At 39.3% G+C, this 22,907-nt stretch overlaps 1 protein-coding gene across 2 annotated transcripts in view; it reads left to right on the top strand.

The window, feature by feature from the left end:
- LOC124285295 (serine/threonine-protein kinase N2-like) overlaps nt 1–17,717 on the top strand; it is a 96,922-nt gene extending 79,205 nt beyond the window's left edge. For both annotated transcript variants that reach the window (XM_046721499.1, XM_046721498.1), the window contains 11 exons: nt 1,179–1,307; nt 3,051–3,187; nt 3,713–3,930; nt 5,231–5,303; nt 5,511–5,690; nt 7,506–7,657; nt 8,246–8,465; nt 9,327–9,434; nt 10,232–10,312; nt 11,389–11,448; nt 11,856–17,717. In XM_046721499.1, coding sequence (XP_046577455.1) covers nt 1,179–1,307; nt 3,051–3,187; nt 3,713–3,930; nt 5,231–5,303; nt 5,511–5,690; nt 7,506–7,657; nt 8,246–8,465; nt 9,327–9,434; nt 10,232–10,312; nt 11,389–11,448; nt 11,856–11,999 — 1,502 coding nt within the window. In that variant the 3' untranslated portion in view covers nt 12,000–17,717. The remainder of the gene's footprint in view (nt 1–1,178; nt 1,308–3,050; nt 3,188–3,712; nt 3,931–5,230; nt 5,304–5,510; nt 5,691–7,505; nt 7,658–8,245; nt 8,466–9,326; nt 9,435–10,231; nt 10,313–11,388; nt 11,449–11,855) is intronic.
- The last annotated feature ends 5,190 nt before the right edge of the window (nt 17,718–22,907 follow it).

Here is a 22,907-nt window from a genome sequence, read left to right as displayed (position 1 = left end):
TAAAAAAGTTGTTTAACAAACTATCATTAAAATATTGACACAGTTCACTATTTGTTACGAGGGAGGAGTGCAGAGAAAGGGACAGCCAGGTGTTCAAGAACGGATGGAGACGGCACAGCACAGGTTAATGAATAAATAACTTTGTGAACGTGCTTCTCGAACACCCGGCTGTCCCTTTCTCTGCACTCCTCCCTCGTAACAAATAGTGAACTGTGTCAATATTTTAATGATAGATTGTTAAATAACTTTTTTAATTTTAGGACATAAATTCTGCATACAAATCACAGAGTTGGTCTGACGTTTTGATTATGATCAGCGTTTCATTGAGTATTATATGTTTATTAGTTTTCGAGTTAGATTGCAATTCATCGGTCCGCTTTTGAGCCAAACGCACTATAGATGGAGCATCATGATGTAGACTCTGTAATGGTTTGTCAGCCCCTGGGTTTATTCCTTATTGAGTGGGTGATCTGGTAGCCTTGTGGTTACAGTGTTTGTCATATCAAAGAGCCAGGTTTGATTCCCCACATGGGTACATTGTGTGAAGCAAATTTCTGGTGTCCCTGCCGTGATATTGGTGGAATATTGCTGAAATCGGCATTAAATCATAGTCACTCACTCTCTTTTGGGGAACAGTGGGCATCTCTAGATGTATAAGTGCTCCTGTGTGAAGCCAGTTCTGATGTAGTCAGTGGGTGAAGCCAGTTCTGATGTAGTCAGTGGTGAAGCCAGTTTCAGGTGTACACTTTGTGTGAAGCCATTTTGTGGAGTCACATTGTGTGAAGCCAGTTTCTAGTGTACACAATATGTGAAGCCAGTATGGAATGGTACCCTGCTGTGATATCACAGGAATATTAAACCTGTTTGTTTAAACTGAGTGGAAACACATACTTAAACACACTGTTTTCATGGAAGGATACAGGAGAAACTAGGGTGTATGAGCAAACAATATCTGAAGCTAGTTCCAGTATTTCTGTGAAAATGCCAGGGCAACTGCTCAACTGCTCACTGACTCAATTCTGATTTGACAAGAAGCCAATGAGAAACATGCTCTAATGGTGGAACAATGGAGTCGTATCGTTACTGTTGGAAATTGGTTTGTGTAGACCAGTTGAGGAAGGTGTAGCTACACTTATAAGAAATTTTGTAGACATGATGTTGAACTGGTGAACTTTCAGGCAAGAACTTCCTTCGTCCGGGACAGATGAACATCAATGTAGCGACATGGGGCCGGCTGATGAAGCGGTCGCTACCAGCTGGCGGGGAATCCAACAGCCATGAAACACCTACACAGATCACATCACCAGGTGAGCTAAATCATTGTCACCAGGTGAGCTCAATCATTGTCACAGGAGAGCTAAAACATTGTCACTATGTGGGCTAAAATATTGTCACCAGATGAGCTCAATCATTGTCACAGGTGCAGTGTTCCCGTGGTTTTGAAAATTACCGGGCGGCTTATGCCGACGGGTCTGAAAATTCGGCTGAACTAGTTTTTATCCGAGAGACAAATTAATCAGTAATCGCGAACGATATACTGTAAATAAATGTGTTGAAAAGTCTGCCGTGACGAAGTTGCTTGTTTTTCGAGAATGCTCATTAGACCTACAGCGCCCTGACAAAAGTATTCGCGATTTGGCATATATAGCCGTTCGTCTCGTATTTTGTCACAATCAGAAAATGAAAGCGGTCCAACTAAATTCGATAAATGTGTTCAGAATGTCATTCGCTATCTAAATGACTATGAAATGTGCAAATAATTAGTGTTTATATACCTGTGGTGAATTTCACGTGTTGAAAACGAAGATTCTCGGACACATGCTTCGGCAGCGGGTCCACAATAACATTGTCAAAGAGCAAAGTAACGATGTTTCGAGGAACTCATTAAATAAATTGAATAAACTAATGAATAAAATCAACAACATTCATAAAAGTTGAACATATAAAATTACTATTTTCCATGTTTTTGTGCGATCATGTAATGTAAGTCAAGTCACTGACAACTGACATCTCGGCTCTCGCCGCCTCAATCTTCACGCTCGGACACGATGTTTAATGCGAAAATATATACATGAAGCATTTTTGTCACAGGTCATAACCTAGCACGATACGTCCAAAAAGTTCCATAATTTACGTATAGGTAGCGATTTCTTGCTTAATATGTTCAGAATAGCATTATTTTACCCAAAACTTCTGTCTAAATCTAAAAGTTTTCGTTTACGAGGACGGAATCCATTGCTGTAATATGATTGGCTGCTTTAGGTCACGTGTCAGATTTTGACCAATTACGACCCTTATAGCAGACTGTGGCGAAAAAGCGTCATTAGAAACCAATCTTTATCCAATAAAATCGCTTCTTACAACTGTGAAAAAACTATAGAGTCTATATTGAGATTTGGGATTGCCACCCTAGTTTTCAATATACGTTTGCATAATGATCTTAAGAAAACAAAGAATAAACAAAGATGTTATCTGCAAGTTTATTAAATCTGCCGATAAACGGCATCTTTAAGCAATACAAAATTTACCGGCGGCAGCTACCGACGGCAGTTGAAAATACCGGATCTTCACAATTTTTATCGGTAAAAATCCGGTAATTACCGGAGAACGGGAACACTGCGTAGGCCTAAACAGAATCTCACAAATTATGTTGTTGATAATATGTTATATAACCTACTGTGATGACATTAACTTTAAGTGTGCACACACAATTCACAAAGTTACGTCCAAGTTATAGACGCTTCAAAATTACCTTCAATATTTAGTTAATGATGAGCAACTTCTATGATCTATAGGGTCAGTAAGGTAGCCTTGTGGTTAAAGCGTTCACCCGTCACGCTGAAGACCCGGGTTCGATTCCCCGCATGGGTACAATGTGTGAAGCCCATTTCTGGTGTCTCCCACGGTGATATTGCTGGAATATTGTTGAAATTGGTGTAAAACTATCCTTACTCACTGATCTAAATGGTTAGTCAGGCTAAAAGTAATGGTGATGTGGTGGGACCTGTGTGTGTTCAGGTGTGTTCACAAGTCAGGTGTGTCTCCTACAGGTATCACATCAGCGGACCGGGGTCCACCAGTTCAACAGATAAACTTCTCACCCCCGATGCCGGAGAAGCAGCCAGTGGTTATAGAAGATTCTCACCCCAGATCACCAAAAGATGTTCAAAAAGAGACAGATATCGAGGTAGGGATGTCAAAGCTGTTGACTCTGTGTCATCAGACATAACTCTTCGAGTAATTAAAAGCCCATGATCAGTTTACTTACTTTGTCTGTAATAACTGAAGAGACATTATTGCAAAGTTCTGCACAGATATACTACAGATTTAGATGTAGAAATCATGTTCTACTTTGAAGCTGGCAACATCCATTCCAAACTATGCTTTGAAAAGTATATTAAAAAACTGAATTAAAATATTAAATATTGAACTGAAAAACATTCTGTAATGTATGTTTAGCAATACCTCCAGTAGGCTGTGGAGAGTCTCTTCCGTTTAAATGTTTGTCCTATTGAAGTGAGAGTTTGAAATGTCTCGTGTTAATCGAGGTTGCATTATTAGAAAGCACATTCAGAGCTTGGGAAATGTAATCGAAGTTCTGATTGGTCGTATTGAAGGATATGTATGATCTGAACCAGGATATCGTCAGATTTTGGCATAGCCGAGAGTGCACCATCACTCAATCACTCACTCGCTCGCTCCATGATTCCAGAACGCACTGTCTACCTTCAACTTCCTTCCGGAGGACCCTCTCTCTCCCAACACTTCCGGCACCGTGGTGGACCTGGACAAGGTACCTGAACGCCGGGCTTCACGGGGGTCAACAAAGAGTTACCGGGCCCCCTCACCCCCCACTCAACCTCCTCCACTGCCTGCTCACACAGAGGAGAGAGTCAAACCACCACCTCCACCTCGGAAGAAGGAACCCGAGTGAGTTGACCACATGTGTTTTTGGTTTGTTATATTTTTGTATGAAAGTCTTGTTCAGTAGTGTCCTTGTCTGTCAAAGGGATTAGAATTATGATTATTCCATTGGCCCATATCACTGCCACAACGTTTGAACTTAATTCTATTAGCACAAGCCTATAGTAGCTTGCCATGGGAGACTTCTGTTATATGCAATGTAGTGTTGGGAATTGGTTTAAATCTCATAATTGATGATTGGTTCATTACAACCGATCAATCATCGAAAATAATTGGTTAGCGTCATTTATTAAATTTTTCTGGTTATGTTTGTTAATGCACAAAAAATAAAGAAAAAAACATGTAGTTCTTTCGTCTTTTTGCAAATTGCACAAAATGCATTTGCAAATTTCACATCTTTAAAGGATGACTAGTATGTAAGGAACATGAACTTCACGGAGTCTTTAAAATAAATTCAATCATGAATTGGAAGAGCTTGTAGTGCTAATGAAATGTAACAGACAAAACCAACCTTGTGAAAAATATCGTTATTGCAAACAAGTGTCCCAAAATTGTTTGTGTTCGATTATGAGAAAACATGATCGATTGATTGGTCGTTTTGTCATTGCGACCAATCTTCGATTATTTCAATTAATCGGACCACCACTAATGCAATGGGTGAGATAAGTATCCAATACTTCATATGTAATTTGCGTTATTTCATTTAAGATTATTTTTGTGCTTGTAACACATAATTCCACTTGACCTTCCAATTAATAATCTTTATAATCTTAAAAATATCAAAAGCCATAAAATCTTTCAGGACCAGAGTACAAAACAACTGTAGACAACTGTCGTAAGTCTATGTTAAGGTATGGGAGATATAGAGGTGTGACGATACGGAAATGTCACGATACGATACGTATCGCGATATCTTGGAACAATACGATACGATTCGATTCATATCACGATATGCTATCTTTCGTTATTTTCTTTAAAAAAGTATATTTTGATAGCAAGTAACAGTGTACATTTTTACATAACCGTCAATGTCTAGTGAACATTAACAATTTTAAGGTCAACGATTCATATCACGATACGAACAAAAGTATCGATTTATTTATCATCAGATAAAGTATCACGATTATCGATACTACGATATATCGTCACAGCTCGAGGGAGATACGATCACATTATGGCTAAGATCGTACAGCAGCACCCAGTTAATTACAAGTGATCACTAGTCCTTGAGTCCAGAGCACGAAACATCCAGTACTGTTTCTCTATATTGTATGAATGTACTGTCAACTTTTTCTCTTGTTTTCAGTTTTGCCAACCAACCATGTAAAATGTCCGAGTTCAGATGTATCAGTGTTTTGGGGAGAGGTCACTTTGGAAAGGTTTGTAGTTCATAAAATGCAAATATTGATTCTGAAGTCATTAGTGATGTCTTCATGGACAAACTTACCCATTTCAGAAGTTTTTGAGACCCATTACCTCATAAGAAATATTTAACTTAACCCATAATCAACTGCTGAAAATACCACAAAAACTGTAGAACTGTAATAGTTAGTTATTAATGTGTTACCATCTGATTTCTCTTGTAGGTGCTGTTAACAGAATACAAGAAAACTGGTGAATATTTTGCAATAAAAGCGTTAAAGAAGGGTGATATCATAGCACGAGACGAAGTGGAGAGTTTAATGTCCGAGAAAAGGATCTTCGAAGTGATCAACGCGACACGGCATCCCTTCCTTGTCAATTTATTTGCGTGTTTCCAAACAGAGGTGAGTTGTGTTTGTAATAAATGTTTTAGACTGCTAGTTGTGATGAGATAGCTGAACTCACTACCGTGATAACACTATAAGGGTTTGAACACAGCATTCCCCCATCATCCTTCAACAGGAAAGGGTAACCAATGAATTTTGTCGAAAGGCTGGTGTCAAGAGGTAAACCAATGCTCAGGTCAATGGGGACACACATTTCTTCCCACAGTCGCAGTTGTTTCTTGCTTGAAAATTGAACCACTTGCCACAGTTCTCTGGTATCTTCTCAACATGCTGCTTCAATGTCAGGTAGTGATGGGCAGTAGGGTAGCCTAGTGGTTAAAGCGTTGGCTCGTCACGTCGAAGACCCGGGTTTGAATCCCTACATGGGTACAATGAATGATGCCCATTTCTGGTGTCGCCTGCCGTGATGTTGTTGGAATATTGCTAAAAGCGACGTAAAACCAAACTCAGTCAGTCAGTCAGGTAGTGATAGGTTTTGCAGGATCTTCCCTTCCATGATAATTGGCAACCTTGGCCCTGTTGCACAAAGCATTGTTAGTGCTGCAAGTATAGTAAGCTTATGTTAATTTATAGGTGTTACAGACACCTTAACACTAAATCAGCTTTGTGCAGCTGTGTTCAGTGTATGTGGAACTAATGTTTCGCTCTTGAACTGTCTGCAACATGCGATATAGCCTTGTGATATCTGCTCAACACATTGCCTTCGAGGGAATACTTAGCTTCACACAGAATACATGGATGGATTAAGGCTTATTTGACTTCTGTTAGTTATAGACAGGCTCATTTGTTGGTTCACCAAATACCTGCCTGATCATTACACCTTGTAGAGACTGTAATGGAGATCAGTTAGGAACGTCATGTATACATATCCTTAGGGTATTGATAATGATTTCTCATTCGATTGATCAATAATATGCATGATTGCATGAACACGCTTATCTTTGTTTATAGTTGTTTAACGCTGCACTAAGCAATATTCAGCTATATGATGGCTGTCCCAGTGTTCACGAATGGTGTTTCAAAGTAACAGGACTTTCGGTCCTGTAAGTTTCAGATGTCTGTCTGACCCGTTGAAAATTCACAGGACCCATACCATAAAATTAAACACACATTTCAGATTTAATATTTCTTATATTGGCATTGAAATTATTAACAAACATAAGATTTATAAACAACAAACAAGTGTCACATGTCACATATAACAACTTCAGTCAAAGTCATTGTGAAATATACAGTCAGACACTGGGGCCGGAGGGTTGTAGATTTCTATCCGACCGTTGGTGAATCTGCCGGATTTGTCAGAGGGTCAGACGCTATTCGTGAACACTGCTGTCCGTAAACAATCGAGTCTGGACCAAACAATCCAGTGATTGACATCATGAGCATCAATATATGCAATTGGTATATGATGACATCTGTGAACTAAGTCAGCGAGCCCGACTATCCAATCTCAATAAGTCCACTGGATCGATTTTAACCTGGATCTTCACAGCTTTCCTCATTTTTAACCACAGTGTGGAATTACCCGTGAAGATCCGGGTTAGAATATTGATCTTCAGTAACCCATGCTTGTTGTAAGAGGCGACTAACGGGATCGGGTGGTAAGGCTCGCTGGCTTGGTTGACACATGTCATCGGTTCCCAATTGCGCAGATCGATGCTCATGATCACTGGATTGTCTGGTCCAGACTCGATTATTTACAGACCGCCGCCATATAGCTGGAATATTGCTGAGTGTGGCGTAAAAAAACTAACTCACTCACTCACCGTGTGGAATTATGGGACGTAATTATTGCATGTTTTTGGGTTGCAGGAACACGTGTGTTTTGTGATGGAGTATGCATGTGGCGGGGATCTCATGATGCACATACACAACGATGTGTTCTCCGAGAACAGGACGGTGTTCTACGCAGGCTGTGTGGTGTTGGGCCTGCAATATCTTCACGAGCATAATATTGTTTATAGGTAAGTCATATTTACATAGCTTGGGAAAGACAGTCTGGTATTTAGAGTTCAGAAGTAATATTAATGTACATGCAATTAATATCTTGTCTGCCCTGGTAAAGATCATTCGATAAAAAGACTGTAGGGTGTCGAAGCTTAACAACCAATCAGATACTTTGTACTGCGGAGTTATGGACTTTTAACACCATGTGATTGAAAGCATTGCCCTCATTGGTCTGTATAGTCTTGCTGTAGAATCCACCACATATCTGGTGCATAAACAAATTGTTTTCTACATCTTTGTATCAAAATTTCGTGAGGACACACACAATAGTGTAATTTTAAACTTTAATTGATATCTGCTATGACACAATCGCAATGGTTGGCATGTCTGTGGTAGTCGAAAAGCAAATATCACTTGACCTTCGTTTCTTTTACTAGTCACTGACTTGTGGACCATTGTTAATTGGAACACTGATGAGCATTGTATTGTTTGGGACAATTTTCTGATTGTTCTTTCAATCCAATGCACAATATGTTTAAAATAGTGAATCATTACTTGGTGAAAATGTTTCATTATCTAAAATTCAAATCGCTTCTCTGTTTCAGGGATTTAAAACTTGATAACTTACTACTAGATACTGAAGGCTACTTAAAGATAGCTGACTTTGGCCTGTGTAAGGAGTCCATGGGTTTTGGTGACAGGACAAGCACGTTCTGTGGTACCCCAGAGTTCCTGGCCCCAGAGGTGCTGACCGATACCTCGTACACCCGGGCAGTGGACTGGTGGGGTCTTGGAGTTCTCATATATGAAATGCTGGTCGGAGAGGTGGGTAGCTTGCATGTTCTTGAATGTTCTTGCATGTTCTTGAATGTTCTTGAATGTACTTGCATGGCAGGGCCCAGTTCCATGAAGACGTCATAGCTCTAAGATTGCTTTTTGGAAAAAAGTCCTGAAATTTTCCTATTCAGGAGTGACAATGTCTACTTGAGAAATTCAATGAGGAAATTATGTTTCCAGATCGGTTGGTAATCAACAAATAATTCAGAATATCAGGATCTTTATGTGGTCCGGTGACAGGAGTTCTAATGTTACACAGTTTTGGGGGGACAGGTGCCCTGGTTGTCTGCCGTGGGCAATTCACCATTAAGAGTTGTGTACCTTAGGTGTCGCAGGATTTTATGATCGTGTCTCTGCAACCAAGGTTCATTTTTGGTTCGCTGAGATCATGCCTTGTTTGTTGATTTGGATAATGGTGACTGTAATAATAATCGAGTCTGAACCAGACAATCCAGTGATCATCAACATGAGCATCGATCTAAGCAACTGGGATACAATGACAGGTGTCAAACCAAGTCAGCGAGTCGGACCACCCGATCCCGTTTGTCACCTCTTACGGCAAACATGGGTTACTGAAGACAATATTCTAACCCGGACCTTCACGGGATCTTCACGCTGTGACAGCTGTGCAGCTTTGAAACAATGCTTACTCATTCATTCAGTGTTCAGAAAGTAAAAGAATATGTTTAGAAGGGTCTTTGATAGAACCATCGTGGTTTATTCATCCTGCAGTGTTCAATTTTGGGATAAACTACTCCCTCTTGTTATCGTTTACTTAAATCGGACAGTATTCAGCAGCAGGTTGCAATGTAGCGGCCATCATTGTAATGCTTCCATGTGCCATTGCAGTCTCCCTTCCCCGGTGATGATGAGGAAGAGGTATTCGACAGCATCGTAAACGAGGAGGTCCGTTATCCCCGCTTCCTGTCCACCGAGGCCATCGCTATTATGAGGAGGGTGAGTTACCATGGCAACTGGTAAAGTAACTGTGAAAAGTGTGCCCAAGCTTGTTTATGCATGTACAGTAGAACACGGATATAACGAACTCCAAGGGACCAAGAAATTTAGTTCGCTATATCAGTTGTTCGTTATTCACATTTGACCGCCATCTTGGATTGTAGAGATGTAGAGACATGTATATGCTGAGGCTACAAATCTTTATTCTTGTACATGTACATTGACATAACATTAAAATTCGAGAGTGACGAGAGTGAACGAAGACCTGTATACCAGTCAAGCTTTTGAACACGACATGTTTGTTTTGTTAATTAATTAATGACCATCAAACAATGTTGATTCGCCGCCAACAAGGTTGATGTATACCGCTAAGTGGCTGAGCTTACACTGAGTGAGTTCTCAAATCACGTCGTTAATTGGGTCTTGGGGGTAGTAAATCAGTTCGCTATAGCCGTTAATTCGCTACTCACGAGTTCATTATTCGCGTATATTTTTAATGATATTATAAAGGACTATTGACGGGACTTTTAAATTTGTTCGCTATATCCGTTTGTACACTATATCCGTGTTCACTATATCCATGTTCTACTGTACATTATAATGAATATTATTACTTTTAATAATTTTCAAGCAGATTTATTTTTATCCAAAGGTATTGACTGACAGTAACGAAGTACTTTAAGTTTTGGTACAGGGGATTATGAACCATGAAGGTCATGTACACGAGACAGCAGCTTCCATTTTGGTTTGTTTGCCACTCCTCCAACCATGTTTCAAGCTGTTCCTTTCCTGTTCAGTTGCTGAGACGGAATCCTGATCGTCGTCTGGGCTCAAGTGAACGAGATGCAGAAGATGTCAAGAAACAGGCTTTCTTCAGGGTAAGAATTTCCTGACAACATATCTGATATATTTCCATGATAGATGGCATAAGTCAGTGTTTTCAGTTTCTGATCACTCAGGATACGGAATATAGATGAATAATTGCTTTATTACAATATTGAAGAATTCTGATGACTAGATGACTTGAATACTGACAGATATTTTTATTTTCCCTCATTCCCAAGAGTCCCATCAGGGAAGATTGAGGTGTTCGGGAGTGGCTCCACCTTCGACCTGGAAAGGGTTTTTTCGAACCCTTTGATAGTCCCCCTGCACTTCTCTCCCTTGCAGTTGCGAAATGGCTGAAATATTGCCAATGTGACATTGCCATTGCCAAAATATGAACTCACTCACTTTCTCCCAGACCATGTAGTAACTGACAGCCTGAACATCGATCAACGCAGTTTGGACACAATATCGTGCATCAACCCGGCCAGCGAGCCTGACCACCTGATCCTGTTATTATCCCCCGCAACGCTTATTAAAATGGACTCCGTCCGTCCGTGCACATTTGTCTTTTCCGGAGCAGAACTCTAAAAGCATTCAATATTTCTTCACCAAACTTGGCACATACATTGATCTGGTTGTGTACTGGTGCCTTTTGGTACTTTTGGAATTCTGAATAAAATATTTTTGGCGTTTCTGTGGCAACAAGTTCGACTTAGACTGAAATTGGTGGTAGTGCTCTTTTCCTTTTCTAAAACCATTCAATATTTCTTCACCAAACTTGGCACATACATAGATCTGGTGGTGTACTGGTGCCTTTTGGTAGTTTTTGAATTCTGAATAAAATATTTTTGGCATTTCCATGGCAACAAGTTTGACTTAGACTGAAATTGGTGATAGTGCTCCTTTCAATGCTCTCCTTCCACTTTTCTATATACACACCTAAATATTTGACATAGTCATAACTCGTAGACATAATCATGAAGAGTATTTTGCCGTTGAGGGGGATATTGATGACTTTGTCTTCTTGTTTGCCTCTTGCGCTAAGCATGGGTTGCTGAAGATTTATTCTGATCCAGATCTTCACAGGTCAGCTACTAGATCTGGAAATGTTATATTTCTTTTACAGAACGTGGCGTGGAGTGACTTGTTGATGCGCAAAGTGAAGCCACCCTTCATGCCCACTGTGGTGAGTTATCTTCGTGTGTGTTTGATTAAACAGGACTCGATGGCATGACACGCTTGTCCTCATAATGGTTTTTCACCTTTTGTGAAATTTCATTGTGTAATCGGGGAATTATGTGTACTTGATGTGCATAAGTAAAAGGGAAAACATCACTTGTTCCTGTTTTCTGGTAGTGGCAGTAGCCCGAAAATTCACATTATGCTTGTATATTGCAAATAGTAAGATGCTATTAGTTGCACAAATGATTATGGATAGTTGACACTGATAGGACTTCAGTTGAAAATCTGACAATTTTTCAGCCCGACCACAATAATATGGATTTATTGCTTTGATGCTATAGGGTTATATTTTTTAATGTTATGAATGATAGCTATTGATTGTGTAGCCTGGAATGTTACTTTTGTTTACAGAAAGGAATGGAGGATGTCAGCAACTTCGACGAGGAATTCACGCAGGAAAAAGCTGTTCTGACTCCCGCAAAGGAACGTCGTCCTTTGATCACAAATGAACAGGACCTTTTCCGAGACTTCACATATATAGCAGACTGGTGCTGAGTTACCTCCCTTATTGTTGCTGCTTACCGACACTGTTATTAATACTGTCATCATAATCACCATGGTAACCGCATATCATCATCATTCTCATGGATACTAAGTGTGCTTGTTTGGGAGTGGCCAGCTTGTATGGTGGCCCCGACTCAATGTGCCGACAGATGTGTCACCTTTGACCTTTCATCAGGAACGCTGTTCACGTGGAACGGTGCTTCAGACGTAGTTTGAGCAATTCAACTCATGTGTGACAAACCGTGTTGGAGTGTTCTTGTAATCTGTATAATATAGAAGAAGCGGTATCCTTCAGAAGTATATTGATGATTGATGAACGACTGTGTTTGTAGTTCAATGAAGCCCAGTTGCCTGGGTTGAAACTCAACATTGGCCTCGCTTTGCTCAAAATGTATTATGTGTAAGTGGTACAAAGACTCTCCGAAAGTGATGAGTTAGCTGTCTTCTCTGTTCTGCTTACATTTGAAGTGTTTGGACTCTCATTCAAGGACCTGGGAAGATGGTAGGTCTTTCATGTTTGGCTGAACAGTCATGTGAAGCTTGTAGTTGTTGTAGCATATTCTCCATGATGTTCGTGTATCGATTCGGTTTGAGACTAGCAGGGTCACAAATATTGTGTGATATGTTGCCATGATAACTGTTTGTTTGCAAGACGACAGTGATACCAGATTCTGTACGGCGTCTTCTTCAGCAGCTGGTTGAAGTAGATGCTTTCAGTCACACACCTGATTATGTTAGAGGTGTCATGCTTCACAATGTGTCGCTTAACTTCACATATCCATCTGCCAATAATCTAACAGATATGTTTACCAATGAATCGATTCTTATGTTAATTCTGTATCAGGGTCTAAAGATTTATTGATTGGCTAAACTTGTCCTCTTGACTACTTAACTAGCTCCACATTCCTCTCTTGTTCCTATTATGAAAGAAAGTGCTGAATCAGATTGCATAATACTATCAGAACAAGCTTGAAGTATCCTTTCATACTTGATGACAAAAACTGGTTGATAGCTAGACCTGGGTAACCATCCACATGGAAAATGGAGAATCTCACTGAACAAAAGTTCAAATGAAATATTGGAGTCTGTATGAATCGTGTGATTCAAGTATCGCTAGGTGTATCGATACATCAGTCCTATCAAGATACATACTGCTGTAGGAGTATCATGAATCAAGTACTACTGCATAACGAAGACGTATCACTACAGTATAGTATGTATCGATATGTGAGTTAGCCTCTCGATACATTAATTCATGAGGTAACCATATTGTGGCTGTGGTGTGATGTGTGGATGTTTGAGGTAGGTGTATCTTGCCTCTGTAATGGCTGGCCTGTACTTATTTCCATGACATAATGAAATGTTCTGGTTGATTCCTGGAAAACAGAAGACCAAAGAATAAAAAGCAGCCCAAACCACACAAATGTTATCAAGTATGTTCCTTCAAGAAATAATTGGTTTTGTAAGAATCTGAAGTAAAGAAATTCTTCATTGTCCATCTTTCAGAAACATTTAGTTAATTTGTCTTGTGTCCACGAGTTACTTATTCACTTCATGAATTAATTCTGTTTCTTGACTTCTATCACTCCAACATCAATACTATAAGAGCAGTCCTAAAGGACCCATAATGTTTAAAATTTGAATAAAATTAAAATTTGATGTGTTTTAGGAGCAAATCCTTACTACCTCCAGGGTTGCCTCAGAATTAAACACTGATTATGTTTAATCTTCTTGATGAGAAACTTTGAGTATTTGAATTGTTTTCTGAATGATATAACAAAATTATCACTTTGATAGAATTTTATACACTTGAGAAAAGGGACAGTGAGGTAGCCTTGTGGTTAAGGGGTTCACTCATCACGCTGAGTTTGATTCCCCATATGGGTACACTGTCTGAAGCCTATTTCTGGTGTCCCATGCTCTGATATTGCTGGAATATTGCCAAAATGGCATAAAACTAAACTCACTCACTCATGCAATGTTGGTGTGGCATATTCTTAAATAGAAATAGTCCTTTATAGGTCAGTAGGTCATGTGGCAAGTAGGTCAGAAGGTCGTGTGGGAAGTAGGTCATGTGGCAACTTGGTTTCAGTGCAGATTTCAACTGTCGGTGGACAAGTGCACTGCCTGACCTTGACCTCTATCACTCAGTCTGAACTGGGTCATTGTATTTCCAAGGATGCTCAAAACAGCAATATCCCTATTAGGGGTATATGCAGAAATACTTGATGCACGGGAAGAGGCAAGACTCACAGACTCAGATTGTGGTGTTCCATCGCTGATTGATAGCCTGTAAATACTTGAATGAAAATAAAATGAATTAATTTAATTGTAAGTTAAAAATTCAAAATGTGTTTTCACAAATACTTAAATGTTGAGGAACATTAATCAATAAGCTTGAAAAATAGGTCAGTTTGATTTAGTTGGTGTGAATGAAATGTGAAGACTTTAGATTAAATTGGGGAGTAATATTTAGGAAAGATAGTTTTACTGATAAACAGTTAACCGGGATCTAGAATATACAGTAAGAAAACAATAATTGCCAAATATTGCAGTTACTCACATAAACTGAAAGAGAACTGTAGACATTAATTTGAAATATTCTCTTGGCATAAATAACACATAGATTCATAGATAACATTGTAGGTTATTTGGTTAATGTGGAACCAGATGGTTCAAATAACAGTTTAGTATAATTAGGTCAGTGAAACAACACGTCCACAGATTCGGTTTAAGATGAATATAAATTTAACAGGTAACAATCTTTACATTGAATAAATAAGTTAAGTACATTCATACAGGTCCCATGTCACACAGACATTGATGACAGACTTTATCGGTAATGGCGGAAAGTCCTGACCCCAAACTGCCTGTATTTGGCTCATTGTTGCAATATCTTTCTCTTGAATCCTGACATATGCAAGTACTGTATATTTGCCTTCCAGTGATGCAATCTGGACTTATATTTTTTATATGTAGCTTTTGGTTTTGGAGACCTATTTTGTCCAAGTGCTATTACGTTTAATGCAACTCGGCAGTGAATCGGTTTCATCCCATATGTTTCCTCTTCAGGGATATTTCATGCAAATAAACTAAGTGCTATTGTTTGTATTACATGCTCGTGCTGGTGATCTTCTTTACATTGCATTCCGCCACTTTTATTTTTGCATCCTCGTGAAGACATCACTTGTAACATATCTGTATCTTGAAGTCTGAATGTCATGTTCTGAACGTGGGAGTCATGAGCCATTTTGATAGGTGCTTGTACATTTCTAATGCTTGTTTCATCATTCATCGTCCATGAGGCAAACAAGCCCTATTTCTAAGGTTTTCTGAATAAGTGTGAAATATAGATTCAGGAGAGTATTATACACAATGTATAATTATGAAGCAAATCTGACAATGTACCCATCTAAAATCTGAACTTGATATTCAGACACATTGATTCAAGAGAGTTTTATGTCTATTTAGTTGTACATTATAATTTTATGTTATTGTCCTGTCACTTGAACATTGTATATATTCCATGCACTCATAACACTCAAAGTATTATATCATCCAAGGTTCGCCCCTCATGGAGAAAGCAATTATGGGAGGTAACTCTTTTAAGATAGTTTTTGAAGACCATTAAAAAGAGAAACATTTAAGTACTGGCCAACAGTCCAAAAGAATATGTTTGGTGGGTTTACTTTTTTTCAGTTTTAGAAATAATTACAGGAGTATAAATGGCCAGGAATTATGGGTAAATGTTAATTGATCAGATAAATTTGATTCATCAAATTAGTTTTCTTTTCCAGTTTTTGGTTTGAAAAACTTGTCAAAAACATTGATAAATATTCATGAGCTGCCTCTCCTTATTGAACAGATGAAGATTATCATCTGCGATTCTATGTATGCATTTACTTGTAAATATATATCTTGTATATTTGTCAATGTTATGACTTAGTGCTATGGAGTTTCAAAGTTATTTTCATAGTGAGCCCCAGCTTTTGCAGTTGTGCTATTGAATGATAATCCCCAACTTACCTTCAAAAGAAAATGAATAAATTTATTAAATTTTACAACTGTTTACCCTCACTGTCCATCATAATGAATATTCTATTAAATTAGAATAAAACATAAGAAGTATTTATGTGAATTTTGTTTATCATGACACATCATACAGTGTTTTCACATTTTCACAAATTTCAAATTATGTGAATCACATTCTTATCCTTACAGAAACATGTGTTCAGTTAAGTCTCATAATGTTTTAGGAAAACCTGTGAGATCAATCGTGTCAAAGCCAAAATTTATCACTTTGTAAAATTCAGAAGCACTTAAATGTCTATTGTCAGAAGCTGACTGTTGTCGAAACTTGACTAATATTGTTCTTTTGTGGGCTACTTGAAACTGAAGAAACAATTATGCAAGATTTACTTGGTACTAAAATATTACAATTGTATGCACATCTAAGCACAAACATTATTTTTCTTTTAAAACAAACATACTAATTGAACAGATGGGTTTCGTATTTGTACAGCAACTTTAATTTATTGCATTCCTGAATACAATTATGCACGGACCTGCTCAATGATAAACACACTTGCACGTGGTAACTTTTACCACATACGGAATCTCCTAGGTTTCCTACTGTTTAATGAATGATAATTTGAAACAGTAGTAAGTTTTGTAATAATTACAACAAAGATCTGAATGATTGTATGTTTGTAACCAGATATCAGCATATATTTCAACTATACTTCTCCGATTGAATTTGATCACAAGTCATTACTACACATGTTGGTCAACATACAGTAATACAGTTGCTGCCTTGAAGAGCCTAATTTTGGGGCAGTTAAATGTTAAGGTGTTAGTATCTAGATGTATGCGCTCTTCTGAAGGTCCTAAGCTGAAAACACATGATATAAAATCTTGTCCTTTTCATTGCTGTTGAGGGTGTACAACTGGAACCTTTCAGTCCTCTGTGGGTTGTGAATTTGTGTTAAAGTAACGGAATATATATGTGAAGCTAACGTGCTAACCCCAGCATCAAGCAGTATCATTGAGGCGAGATATTTGCCCATGTGATCTTCAGGTCAGCTAACTGACAAACCATCACCAAGGATTATCAAGGCATTAAAAAAGCAGGTTGTTGCAGGAGCCCTGTCCACTAACAGCCCAGCATGTGAAACGTGTTCTGAAATTTTAGACTCTCGATTGTGATCAGGTTTCCAATGTCCAGGTGATCCATGACAACTACCTTTACTCAACTTCATCCCTTCCCTGTGTCTTGATCTTGATGGATCAAGTCACTATCAGATCTTAATGGCCTGAGACCCTCTATGGTTCATGTTATGCAAGCTGGTTCCAGCCATTAAGGATTCTCCTGGTCCCCCTAGTGGTACCTGCACGAAGGAGACTGGATGTTTCTATTCCATAAACTCCCAGTTCAATCAGGTTGTGGAAGGTCAAGAGGTACTGCGAGGGTTTGATGAGTTACTGATCAACCTCAGGCCTATGGTATTCAATGATCGGTATTGTGTTGAGAGTTTGGCGATCCCCAAGTAGGCCCCATCTTAGACTACATATGCTATGATGTACATAACAGCTTGATTTTATGATGAACATTTGCCAGAATCTGGCATGCTTATTATTGTCCAAGGAGGCTGATTTGAGTGATGGCTGTGTCAAGCAAATGTGGAAAATTCAATAAAATCATAAATCTTTTTTTTGTTTTATTTTTGTATTTTCTTTGTGGAACGGGCTGGGGTGGACCAGCTGACTAAGACACTGTAATTGAGGAGAGTGGCCCCTTTGGGCATGACAGAAACCTGGGATTTGGGGTTCGGACTCTTGTTGCCTGGTTAAGGTTGTGTTTCAAGGTTCGTCAGAACTACAGTGTATGGGGGTTCCACCAAATTGGTGAACATCTGAGACCTGAACATCTGACATTCCTTCTTCATTAACTTGACATGCACTGATTCGACTGGATTTGTGTTCAAAGCAGACTAAGTCTAAAACCCAACTCACTCTTAGAAAATACAATATGCGTTTATTTTGCTACTTTCCGAAAACAAGGAGTATCCGTATAAGTGATATTAGAATACATTGGGATGGTCGGGGTCCGAACCCACAGGGTCTTGAAAGAGCCTACTTAAGCGTGTGTCTGAGGGGCCACAGATTGCTGAAAACCTTGTGACGGTTGAAGGTCAACAGAAGATGCATCAGGACAGCTGACACCACAAAAGTGTCCCCGCACGCTGGACACTTCAAACCATGTTTGTAATAGTTGAAGCGCCAAGTCTACATTTGCACAAGACAGTCACAGGTGACCATATGTATTCCAGTAGTCTCTCGTACAGACCCTGAAGCAAACATATCCAAAAAAGCCCACACAAGTCTAGAAAATGTGGCAAGTCTAGATTTCCCCAGCTTCATGAAGAAAGTCTCAGGGCTCCTTTTCATTATATATTTTTTTTTTTACTATGAACTTTTTTCAGTAAAATATGTTCATTTCAGAGACTAGTTGTTAGTCTAGTATTCCAGATAAGCAAAATAATTCCCTTCAACAGCAGCAAAACAGACTTAGTCCAAACAATTTGTATTTTCTCATGAAATATTCATATATCCAACCGACTGACCACGGACTTAGACCACGGAAATTGCAGCAAATCTATAAAAAAAATCCAAATTCGTGAAGAAGGTATTTAAGTCACAGTGAACACAGTCACAAACATATCACATGGAAACAGGAGATTGATAGGTATTTAAGTCACATGACTGACGGACTGACTAGTTTGGTTTTCTTTTAGCAATATTCCACAACATCACGGCGGGGACACCAGAAAACACACATTGTGCCCATGTGGGGATTGATCGGTACGAGCCAACCTAGGCTACCCCACCGCCCCGCAACCTACATGAGGAGCAATGCCCAATGCTATCCTTGCTGTCTAAACTTATCGCCGCCGACCAGTTATCGTACGTGAGAGAGTTTACTTTTACGCCGCACTCAGCAATAGTCCAGATATATGGCGGCGGTCTGTAAATAATCGAGTCTGGACCAGACAATCAAGTGATCTACAGCATGAGCATCGATCAGCGCAATTGGGATACGATGGCATGTGTCAACCAACCAAGCTTGACCACCCGATCCCGTTAGTTGCGTCTTACGACAAGTATGGGTTAGTGAGGATCAATTCTGAAGGGCCAGTTATCGTAAGTACCCCATTATAGTATACGTTCGTGCTCGCTCGAGCCTCGATTGCTTGGGTTATAACGAACTCAAAAGAACCACTAACTACAGCTCGTTGTAACCAAAGTTCGTTATTACACATTTCGACTAAAATATAAAGCATTCGGGTCCCGAAATCAAAACAAAACAAAAACTCTCCAGGAAATGTATTCACGTCCATTTGGACACAACACATGATGTCACAGGATCCATAAGGCGGTTGGGTAGCCTTGTGGTCAAAGCGTTCGCTCGTCACGCTGAAGATTGGGTTCGATTCCCAACATGGTTACAATGTGTGAAGCCCATTTCTGGTGTCCCCCGCCGTGATATTGCTGGAATATTGCTAAAAGCGGTGTAAAACCTTACTCACTCACTCACTCTCCGTGAAGAACACAATGTTTCCTGGGTTTCGAACCCGTACTCACCGAGTGAGGCTTCAAAGCAGAAGGACACAAAGTCATCGCAACATGGAAGCAGGACAACTGATAGCCCAGGTCATTTGTGTACCCCTCAGGTAAACTGTCACGGCTCCCATGGCTGAAAGCTGTGAATGCACAATTCTTTTAGAAAGTGCCAAAGTCAAATGCAACAAATGTACTCTTTTGGACAACACTTTCCTAGTGCATCACTCACAAAGTCTGAGTTCGAATCCCGGCTCTGACTGAAACACTAATGGTACGAGAATTGGTAACAATTGTTATTTTTTGACCACTTCCCACAGCTTGTTCAGCTTGACCTGATCAAGTGAATACTAATGAATTGCGTGACCGTGTCACAACTGGTTGGGTCTATTATTGTGAAGGGGTGCACCTGTGTCAGATGATTGGTGTAAACCAGTGGACTGATTGTTGTGCCCATGCTGAAAATTTGGAAAGCGACTACTGGGAGTGAAATAGAAAAAGTGATATTTGAACTGGTTGTAGAGAGCGATAGCGAGAGTGAATCGGAGTCTGTAAGTTATAAAGATAGCAAACCAAACTAGATAGCATATGACTGTATAAACAATTCAATTAAAACATGACATGATTGGGTTTTTTTTTCAGAAGTGTTGTTTTCCGGGACAAATTCTGTAACGAATCTATGTATGCATGTTTCGCACGAACATAAATAACATCCTCTGCACCCCTATTTAATGAAGATAACCCGATCTGCCGTTTGTGCCATTTGACCTCCCGGGTCATGCATATGTAGAGTATTTCTGTTTGATGGCAGTGTAATTCTTTTTCAAATGTCTACTAATATGTTAAAGTGGTGCCGGAATACGGAATAGACAATGTTTTAATGATCATAATATCGTTGTAAAATGGCGGGACCAAATTTTTATGCCGGTTTTGACAATGTGCCGGATTAGACAGGTGCCGGTGTTGGCAGGTTTCACTGTATTAGTTTTTTCTAGTTTAATCAGCAAGGAAGGGTTTAGGTTTCTATCTCCACAGGTGGGGTGGGGGTGGGGGTCGGTGTGTAATGTCGCATGGCGGTGTAATGTATTCTTTAGAAATGTTGGAATTGTTACATATTGTCTCAGTAAAGATTCAACAGAAGTTCATAGCATTGTTATTTGCGTTAATTGGTTGTCAGGAATACATTACTATTTGATGTCAGCGGCAGCGTGGACGTTGCTATATTTAGATGTTTCTGGTATCAAGTGTGGTTTTGAATCATCAAGAACAACGACCCGTGAAGATCCGGGTAGAATAGGTCTTCAGCAACCCATGTGCTTGCCATAAAAGGCGACTATGCTTGTCGTAAGAGGCGACTAACGGGATCGGGTGGTCAGTTTCACTGACTTGGTTGACACATGTCATCGGTTCCCAATTGCGCAGATCGATGCTCATGCTGTTGATCACTGGATTGTCTGGTCCAGACTCGATTATTTACAGACCGCCGCAATATAGCTGGGATATTGCTGAGTGCGGCGTAAAACTAAACTCACTCACTCATCAAGAACAGCACGGATTAACCTGGCATTGTATCGAACAATCTGGAAGGTTTTAAGACTATAGTAGGAGCATCTGTCATCATATCATATTACAGCAAGATCAGCGGTTACGTGAAGATAACGATTTTCACACTAAATGTCCAGCCTTATCTAATTTTGAAGCTTGACAGCTGTTGGCGATGGGTGAATAATATGATGACTAACGTCTTTTCCATTACAACTGCTATCATATTTCATACTTAATATTTTGTTATTAATATTTGTTATTACACTGCCAATGGATTTTGTACTGTATGCATCAAGTGCTTTGCTGTTAGGCGTTTAATTTATTAATTTAATATTGCAATTGTTAATTATGTAATGTTAAAAGCAAGGTACTTTATGGGTGTCATTTAAAAAAATGTTAATTGGCTGAACATATATTTGTTGTTTTATTGTGACGATACGTATAGTCCGTTTGTTACGATACGTATAGTCCGTTTGACTTCATTTGAGACCGATGAATTGTTCACAAACGCAAAATCTAATAAATGCAACCAAACCTAATTATGCACTTGTACGTGTGAAATTGAAATTTCACTGCGCGCGCTTGTTGATTACCTGGCTGTTCGTTTGTTTACCAGCAAGTGCTCCTCTCTCGTAAGAAATAGCGAAAAGTGACAACAAAATAATGATCGTTTGTTAAACAACATTTTTATTCGGGTGTCCAAAATTATGAGACAAATCATCAGAGTTGGTCTGTCGATTTCATGTGACTGTGCAAAATATGGTTTTGTTGCATTTATTAGATTTTGTGTTAGTGAACAATTCATCGGTCTCAAATGAAGTCAAACGGACTATAACAGTTAATACATCCACAAGCCATAACATCAGTAAGTGAGTTTAGTTTTACGCCGCTTTTAGCACTATTCCAGCAATATCACGGCTGGGGGTACCAGAACAGGTCTTCACACATTGTACCCACCCACACAAGATAAATAGTGATGTAACTGGTTCTACTATTTTGACAGGAATTTGTAAATATGTCATCCTGAGTTGAGATTTGTGCAGCCATTGGCCGAATACCGATCTCAGGGTTGATCCCGATAACTCATATTGATTTATGATGCAGACAGGGACGTAGCTGCCATATAGGCAAAAAGGCAATTGCCTACACATAATTTTGCAACACACAAAAAAAGATTAAAAAATGGAAATGATAGATTTGAAAGAAAAATGTTACAGGTGAATTTATTTCAACATGCTGAAAGCACGGATATGTATGTGTAATAAATATAAACTGTTAAAATTAGTTTCACCAGAATCGATCTCATGTTTCTAAAGCAATACATGTTGGGTTCCCGAAGTCTCTTATTGAGCTTGCAGTTGCGTCCCTTTACATATAAAGGGATATAACTCTGGCAGTGATCTGGCGTAACCTCAGCATTTTGAGATGCAGAGAAAAACTTCTTACATTTTTCGGCCAAGCCTGGGGAGCCCCAATGCTCAAATAACTTTGATGAACCTGCTATTGAAACTAAAAGTCCTGTTGAATCAAGTAGTGCACCCCCATATCCAGATTTATCTGCACTGAACGGAGGAGAAGCAGCAAAACCCGCGACGAAACATGCCATTCTAACAGGAGAATGGTTAAATGCCCATGCGTTTGCATTTCCTCAAAGGTAATTTTACATTTGAATAAACGCACGTCTATGTTAATAGCTGATAAAAAATAACAGAACTGGCATTATCTGCATTGTTATCT

This window comes from Haliotis rubra, unplaced genomic scaffold, assembly GCF_003918875.1.
Source record: "Haliotis rubra isolate DU_JTF1 unplaced genomic scaffold, ASM391887v1 Scf358, whole genome shotgun sequence".
Taxonomy (NCBI): Eukaryota; Metazoa; Mollusca; class Gastropoda; order Lepetellida; family Haliotidae; genus Haliotis; species Haliotis rubra.
The sequence above is the reverse complement of the archived record's forward strand: the minus strand, read 5'-3'. Positions and strand labels throughout refer to the sequence as shown.